The 8,722-nt window shown below is 49.3% G+C and overlaps 1 protein-coding gene across 1 annotated transcript; it reads left to right on the top strand.

The window, feature by feature from the left end:
- KCNJ2 (potassium inwardly rectifying channel subfamily J member 2) lies at positions 1-7,660 on the top strand. Its single transcript, XM_074607718.1, has 2 exons — positions 1-136; positions 5,296-7,660. The coding sequence occupies exon 2, from the start codon at positions 5,512-5,514 to the stop codon at positions 6,793-6,795; it is 1,284 nt and encodes a 427-aa protein (XP_074463819.1). The 5' UTR covers positions 1-136; positions 5,296-5,511; the 3' UTR covers positions 6,796-7,660.
- The last annotated feature ends 1,062 nt before the right edge of the window (positions 7,661-8,722 follow it).

The raw sequence follows: 8,722 nt of genomic DNA, 5'->3' as shown, positions 1-8,722 counted from the left end.
GGCTCAGTTGCAAGCGGTGCGGCGGCGGCCGGCGGGCACCCCGGGATTGGCTTCGCTGCCTCCCTCCCCCCCCCCCAGCTGCTGGATCTTACAGCCTTTTAACTCTATAAGCACCTCCTTTAAGGCCACCTTTAAGGTAAGGAGCGCCTTCTTTCTACATCTTATTCGAGACGCCCACCCGGCGCCACCGTCCTGGTTCCCCGGGGTCGGGGAGATGCGCCGGGGGTTGCCTCGCAATATTCCCGCCGCGATATTCCCGACATAAAGCTTTCCATGTCGCTGGATGCGCGGCAGGCTCGGGCACAGCCGTTCGGAGGGGGAACTCCCGCATTTCTCATGCACCATCCCCGATCTATTCTCAGTGCCTAAAATAATTAGATAGGTATGCCGGGAACACTCGAGCATCTGCTTGCAGCATCTGTTTATGTTCATAACTTTCCATGCACCAGCTGCTTCCCTCCCCCCCCCCCCCCCCCCCCGCCACCCCCCGAGATATTTTATCCTGGGGAAGGGCTGGAAGTTCGCATGACAACTCCGTGTCGCAGAAGTAGCACCGCTCCATCCCCTCTCCATTCTTCTCGCCTGTTGTTTCCTGTACAAGAGAGGTCAAAAGTATCAAGCCTTAGCGATCAGACGCGTGCTTTTGAAAGGAGTGTCCGAAATGTTTTAGCGGGGTGTGAAATGAACCTGTAACTCCATTCATTTGCATTACGGAAAACGGGGGATTTTCTCTATATTTTTAATCATCCTGCGACAAAAAAAAAATAGGAAGAAAAAAAAACCCCAACAAAACCAACAACCAAACAAACACTGCAGCTGGGCAGCCCGTGAAGAGACTGTATTGTTTCAACTTAGCTCATGACAGTTAAAGGAAAAAATACTGATAAGCAATGGCAGATTTATTTGCGGGGGTTCAGCGACTGCTTTGTCATCGCCCTGGGGCCGGGGACCCGCAGGTGGCGGGGCCGGGGCCGGGGCCGAGCCGGGACGCGCATCTCCGCCCGCTGCCGCCTCCCCGGCCGGCACTTGTTCCCGTGTTTCAGCCTCACCTTTACACTTGTTTGCTTTTCCATCCTCCCAGCCGGTGCACCAAGTACACCCCCTGGTGATGGCTGTTGCACTTGGAGATATTTTGTCATCGGCTAGAAATATCCTGAACCCGTCTCCTTTGCAGGACAGCAGATGCAAACGCCACTTGTCCTTTCCTTTCTCTTATTTCTTCGCACCCTTTTCCCTACATCATCAGCTCTTTTTTTTTTTTTTTTTTTTTTAATTTCTGTTCCTCCCTCGCACCCCCCCCCCCCCCCCGCCTGATTGCAAAGGACAGATCCTCCTGAAGGCAGCTCACCGCTTTGTGTGTAACTTGAGTCCTTCCCAAACCAGTGGAGAAGCCCTGGGGAAGGACTTCTGAGTAACGGAGGGGGGTCTGGAGGAAGGTTATGGGGTGGCTGTGCCCAGCAGGGAGGGAGCGGGGGCTGTGGGAACAGGCTGGGCTGTGCGAGTGGCTCCTTTGTTCTGTTTACCCAGGGCAGCAGGGGAAGGCGGCTGGCGAAGGCAGTGCTGGTGCTGCTCTTAGCAACATGTGCCCGGCTCGTTCCGCAGGGCTGTGTGGCGTCAGCCTGGGAATAACCGCTCCAAGCGCTCATTAGTGCTTCTCTCTCTCTCACAACCCCCCCCCTGCCCCCCCCCCCCGGCTCTTTTTGCACTTCAGAGTTTTTGCTCTGTGTTAAACCTTCTGCACAAATTCCCTCCAAGCTGTTTGTTGGGGAGTTCGGAGGTGAGATGTGAAGGGCTTTCCTGGGGAGAGGTCTGGAGGGGGATGCTCTCTAAGGGGAAAGTGGGGGTTTGGGCTCCTCATCACGGCATTTCCACAAACGTGGGTTCAGAAATGCTGCAGATGCAGCACAGCCCCGTTTTTCTCTGCTCCTCCAAGCATCCCCTCGCAGCAGAGCAAGCCCAGGGCTCTCCCGTCCCATCCCATCCCGTCCCATCCCGTCCCATCCCGTCCCATCCCATCCCATCCCATCCCATCCCATCCCATCCCATCCCATCCCATCTCATCTCATCCCTTCCCTGTAACGCTGCCTGGGTGCCAGTGCTGGTAATTACAAGCTGCATTGCTCTAGTCTTACTCTCTTCCAGGAGGAAAGTAGCCTGAATTAATAATAATAACACACCTCGTGATGATTGAATTCACAGCTGCGTGTGTGTGCGCCCGGCTGCAGTGCGTTGGGCCCAATGATACAAAGATTTAGGTTGGTTTGTGGGTTTTGGGTTGGCTTCTTTGTCTGGTGAGGGTTGCAGGGCTGGTCCCACACTAGCTTGGCATCTTCAGTGCCACCAGCAACTGATAACGGGGTGGGGTGGGGGGCAGCAGACTTGTTTTGCCTTTGAGCAGCAGGTGGATTAGCAAAATAAGTACCATTAGATTTTCATGCTAGTTTGATTGTTTCTGGGATTCTTTTGGGGGGGACACCTCTACTGAAACTAGTTGAGCAAGTCAGGGCGAACGCCAATGAGGTGTGTGACCAGGCAGCCAGGATCTACTGGGCATCTTGCGGGGCCTGCGCTGCCGCGAGCGGCAACAAGGTCAGACCTGCTGCGTTGCGCTGGCCGGTCCCTGCGCACGGCGCTGGTCGCGCTCCCATCCCGGCATCCTCCCCGCTGCAAGGAAGAGGGGCAAGTTGGGCTGTAAAAGAAAGAAGACAACTATGCCGCAGCGGAGCATGCCAGAGCTGTGTCGTAGAAACTTCAGGCAGCCTGTAGAGGTAGCCCCGGGTGCCCCCAAGCACACCCCGAGTTTAAGGACCATTAGAGGCAAATTGGTGCAGGTCTGCTCCCAAGGGCAGAGCACCAAGAGCGTGAGGCTGGGAAGGGGAAACGCTGGGCAAGGTGCAGTAGGTAGAAGGTGCTCAGAGGATGGAATATGACAATGTACGATACCTAGTTCAGGTCCCAAACGTCTAACTGCAGCCAGCTCACCGCAGGAAGCCGGCGTTACGATTTCAGTGATTTGTGGAATTCCAACAAATGTCCTCGGGTCAAGACTTTTGCGGGGGGAGCTGCATATTCAGACACTTGAGACTTTACAGCTTATCTTTCCCTCACCACAAGTTTTCCTCTAAAACCCAAGGGACAATGCAGGGGAAAAAAAAAGAAAAAAAAAAAAAAGACTTGAAAATAAAGGGTTTCCTAGGCTGTGTATTTCCATCAGGTTGGAACAAAACAGACTTTGAATGTGGAAGTTGAACATGACTGTGATTAGAGGATGTGGTTTATAAAAGTGATCGATTTGCAGACCAATGCGGTGGTTTTTCAAGAAGTTCTTAGTACGGAATGTATTAATGGTAATTTCACTTCCCCCCTGTCTTCAGGTTTCTAATAGAAGTATTTTTCCACCCAAAAAAAAATAATTTAAGGGAACATTAAAAGAGTTCCTTTGTATTTTTGAGAACGATATCCTGAGGGGACGATCAAAAAGGTGTGAGGGGGGGAAAAGTGAATCCTCAAGCGGTGTAGGCAGCTCTACCGTCCCGTAAGCCGGCATTGCTGAGAGCCGGACTCAAAACCCGGCACTACCGAACCTACCAAAAGCTGCCAAAATGTCTTGTACGCTGCTGGAGTCACAGATGACTAATCTCAGCAACTAGGCGTTGGGATGCATTCTTGCACAACAAACAGGCGTGAGGGGGAAAAAAAAAAAGAGAAGGTAAAAGTAAACCCTAAGGAGATTTTAGAAGGAAAAGCCCAGCCAGAACGCAACTGGGAGCACCACGTCGTTCTGTCTTTGTCACCTGCTCTTTTCCTAACAAGTGTTTGCTGACCTAAAGCCCTCGCAGTGTGGCTGGAGGATGTGGGAGGGCTGAGAAACTGTTTGAAATCCCTCAAGTTTTTGGAACACCTCTGTGGGGCTTTAGGGGCTGCTTTTGGGAAAGGAGCTGAACGCTTATCTACGGCCGTTGTCAGATAGGAATCAGAGGAAGAGCCACAGGGTACTGACGCTGCTTTGTGGGCTCCTTTTGGGTCCTGCTCCTTGGCGGCTGCAGTTTTGGTAGGATTTGGACAAACTCAAGTGAGTTTTGATAATATTGATTTACAAAGAGCATGGTGGCTTAATCTCTCGCTCTGTAAACACTACTGAAGCCTCCTCTCCTGTGACAAATGGACAGCAGACATTCCTCATCACTCGGGTTTAGGTTTTTTTTCCTCCACGGGGCGCATGTGTGGATGGAGCAGTTGCATTAATGCATCCTTTCTCCTCTGCAGTATTTCAATTACATTTCCTGATATACAGTACATGACTTAATGGATGACGCACTTGTTAAAAGCTAAACCTGGGTCTAAGCCAGACCTCCCTCAAACAAGTTTGGTGGCTTCTACCCTCAGGAAGAAGGTTTTGTAGCCTCTCTGCTGAGTCTTAATTGCTGACATTTAAGACCCACGGGACGCTCGGAACTGTTACCCGTCGGAGAAGGAACTGGCTGCCTCGGGCTCCCGAGGGGAAGGTGGTGGTACTTGTTACCAAAGGTGTTAGGAGGACACTCGGCCGGTTCTTCTCCATCGTAGCCTTTTGCTGGTGGCATCTGCAGGCACAGGTGAGGGTCGTTACGAGGTTTAGTTTGCTTCCTGCACCTTGAGCCTAATGTGAGTGTAAAAACCGCGCAGATCCCAGTGAGTTTATGGAGTTAAAGAGGAACTAATGCAGCCCTTATTCCTGCCATTTGCAGAGAATACACAACGCTTTTTTCTTAGGTCCATTTTTTTAAGAAAAAGTTACATGTGATATCATTTCATGCAAGTCACTGACATTTTCCCTTTTCCAAGTTTATTGCTTTTCTCAGTAGACGTCATCTTCCCTTTTGCACACTCCATTGTTTGTCGTAGGCAAAACACTCCGGGAGACGCATTGCGTGTCACTGAAACCTGCTTCAGTGTTTATATTTGAACAGATGGATGTTAAGGCTAATCGTTTGTTTCGAAATAAACAGAAAGCAGAGTTGTAAATAGTAAGATAGATTCTTTGCACGTCCAGCTTTAAAGCGAGTATTGCTCCGAGACTTGTGTGACACGATCACTTCAGTGCTTTTGCTCGGGAAGAGTGATCCCTTCTTTGCAGTAATGATGTCACTTCTGTCAATACACAGCTGCGCCGCTTGTGCACTCCAGAAAACCCTGTCGTTAAGAATAAGGAAACTTCCTGCAGCTCCACAGGAGCAATTTTACTTGATGCTTTCAGGTTTGATTCCTTATCCTTTTCCTCCGAGATCTAATATGACGTTTCTCTTTCTCTTGCAGACCATGTCCTCTCTATGACGGTTACTTGTTAAGCTAACCCTGCATGCCAGAAGACTGTCCTTGGTTGATCCAAGGGCTTTTGGGGACTCCGGCCTCTCCCCAGTTTTTCTGTGTGTGTGTGTTCCTCTAGAACTTTCAAAACTGTTTCTCCAAAGGGTTTTGCAGAAACTTAGACTGTTTTCTAAAGCAGAAGCACCTCAGTCCACAGCAGTAGTGATGGGCAGCGTGCGAACCAACCGCTACAGCATCGTGTCTTCGGAAGAGGACGGCATGAAGCTGGCAACCATGGCCGTTGCCAACGGCTTTGGGAATGGAAAGAGTAAGGTACACACCAGACAGCAGTGCAGGAGCCGCTTTGTCAAAAAAGATGGCCACTGCAACGTCCAGTTTATTAACGTGGGTGAGAAGGGACAGCGATACCTGGCAGACATCTTCACCACTTGCGTGGACATCCGCTGGAGGTGGATGCTAGTTATCTTCTGCCTGACTTTCATCCTCTCCTGGCTTTTTTTTGGCTGTGTGTTTTGGTTGATTGCACTGTTGCATGGAGATCTGGAGAATCAAGAAAACAGCAAACCTTGCGTCTCTCAAGTGAGCAGCTTCACCGCAGCCTTTCTGTTCTCCATTGAGACCCAGACCACGATCGGCTATGGTTTCAGGTGTGTCACAGACGAGTGCCCCATCGCAGTTTTCATGGTGGTTTTCCAGTCTATAGTAGGCTGCATCATTGATGCCTTCATCATTGGTGCTGTCATGGCAAAGATGGCTAAGCCAAAAAAGAGAAATGAAACTCTAGTCTTCAGCCACAATGCCGTGGTGGCCATGAGAGATGGAAAACTGTGCCTGATGTGGCGTGTTGGAAACCTGAGGAAAAGCCACTTGGTGGAGGCACATGTGCGAGCGCAGCTCCTCAAATCCAGGATCACGTCGGAAGGGGAGTACATCCCCTTGGATCAAATAGACATCAATGTAGGGTTTGACAGCGGGATAGACCGCATATTCCTGGTCTCCCCAATTACGATAGTACATGAAATAGATGAAGACAGTCCTTTGTATGACTTGAGCAAACAAGACATGGACAATGCTGACTTTGAAATTGTAGTAATATTAGAGGGCATGGTGGAAGCTACCGCCATGACTACCCAGTGCCGTAGCTCATATCTGGCAAATGAAATCCTCTGGGGCCACCGCTACGAGCCCGTACTCTTTGAAGAGAAAAACTACTACAAAGTGGACTATTCCAGGTTCCACAAAACATACGAAGTGCCCAACACACCCATCTGTAGTGCCAGAGACTTAGCGGAAAAGAAATACATTCTCTCTAACGCAAACTCCTTTTGCTACGAGAACGAAGTGGCCCTCACCAGCAAAGAGGAGGACGAGATTGACACTGGGGTGCCTGAGAGCATGAGCACAGACACCCACCCGGACATGGACCACCACAACCAAGCAGGGGTGCCTCTAGAGCCACGGCCACTACGGCGGGAGTCGGAAATATGACTGACAAACTCTTCCTCTCTCTTTCGGTTGAAAGGAAAAAAAACACAAACCACATCTATCGGTCAAAGGCACGTTGACCTGAGAAGTTGGCCCAGAACAGTTTTCAGACAACGGTACTGTTGAAGAGGGGGGTGAAGGCAAGCAGACCTGAGAAACCCAGGCTGGTTTTAGGGCTGTCCTCAGAGGAGGGACGACAGAAAATGAACTCTAAACACAAAGCACTAAACATGTCTAAGTATGAACAGAAGGCACATATGTTGTAGAATAAATTATGTATATATTTTTTTACAAAACTTGAACTTGCAGGCAAGCTTTGGTTGGGTTATTATTATTTTTTTTCAACTTTTTCCAGAATGCTTCTCTCTAGGGAACAAGAATGTTTTTAATGGCATAACAAAGGCAAGATTCTGCCTTATTATTATTATTATAATTATTTTTTAAAGAGCTGCTGCTAACTACATGAACACAAATGGTTATTTTTGTTGCAGTGTAGTTTTTATTTTCTCTTGTGTAATTTAAAAAAAAAAAAAAGAAAAAAAAGTCAGTGTTGAACTTTTTGGGTTGAAAAGCTCGCGATCACTTCAGAGGGGCCGATGTTGCCAGAAAGTCTAAATTCCTTTTGAGGCCAGTAGTTTGATAGCAAGAATCAATTTCTCTCTTTCCAATTACATAAGGGGCATTACGTAATATCAGGCCAATCAGGAGCCTCCAGCAAAATTATGATTTTTGGGGGGAGAATTTAATTCTAAAGGAAAAATGAAATAAAAAATATATATATATACACACATAGAAAAAGTACTAAGTTAAAACTACCTAAATGGATACCAAAGAAAATGCACAGTTTTGCACAGCGGAGTTTATTTACAAAAAAAAAAAAAAAAAAAAGAAAAAAGTAAAAAAAGAAAAGGAACAGGCTGCTTGAAACAAAAAAAAATTTCAAACCTCAGACACTTTTTTTTGGTTTTGTTTTTTGTTTTTTTTTCTCTTTTCTTTTCAAGACCTTTATTTTGCACCTTATTCTAAAAGCTTAAGACTGGGATCTAAAGTGAGCTAGGACTCCTCCCCTTCCCCCCTGCTCTTCCATGGGGATATAAACTCCCTTCCTTTCTTATAAAGAGAAGGGCGGTTGGGGCAAGACAAAGAAGCCGACATCTCTCCTCGCCGCTCGCCCGCTGAGCCGGGCTGCCGCAGCAGGTCCAGCGTCGGTGCGGACATTCCCAACCCGGCGCTGGACCTCGGCGCTGAGCCATTCTCCTGGAAACTGAGCCACCCTCAGCGCCCACCCCAGCCCCGTGGCTGCCCTGGTGTCACCAGTTAAACCATGCCAGGGCCGGGCCGAGCCGCCGGGCCGCGGCGGGGGGCTATCGCTGCTGGAGCAATAGGCGCAGACGAGCCGAGCGATAGAGAAATCCCCAGGAAGAGGGTTTGGTTTTTTTTTTTTTGGAAGAGGAAGGGAGAGGGTAAGAGCGAGGAAAAAAAGAACTTTTCCAACACGGCGCTTGGGGATGGCGCGGGGATTGTGGCATTTTGTAAAAAATGCTTCTCTTCAGCAGGGCCAGGGTGTCAGAAAAAGCGTATTTTCCTGCTCATTTGGGGAGGACGAGGCTGCAAAGCGAGACCCGTCTCCTGCTGAGCGGTCGGTGGATGAGACGTGTCTCCGAGCTCCCAGCGGGTTTTGTGACCTCCTGCGAAGCTCCGGCTCGAGTGGTATTTTGGCTCCTTCACCCCGAAGGCTTTAAATTCCCGGTGCCTCTAAGATGAAGGAGGCAGCGAGCCTGGGCTTCACGCCTGCTCCCCGAGGAGCAGGGCGAGAGGGGTGGCGGTGGGGACGATAATCCTAGTCAACTCTTGCAGTATTGGATCACTGTATGCCATTAAAAAACAGCTTGTTCTAGGTCTAATGTCTTCTGCAAACGGATATCTGTGA

Source organism: Larus michahellis, chromosome 14 (genome assembly GCF_964199755.1).
Source record: "Larus michahellis chromosome 14, bLarMic1.1, whole genome shotgun sequence".
Lineage (NCBI taxonomy): Eukaryota > Metazoa > Chordata > Aves > Charadriiformes > Laridae > Larus > Larus michahellis.
Note: the sequence above shows the minus strand (reverse complement) of the source record. Positions and strands in the feature narration are given on the sequence as shown.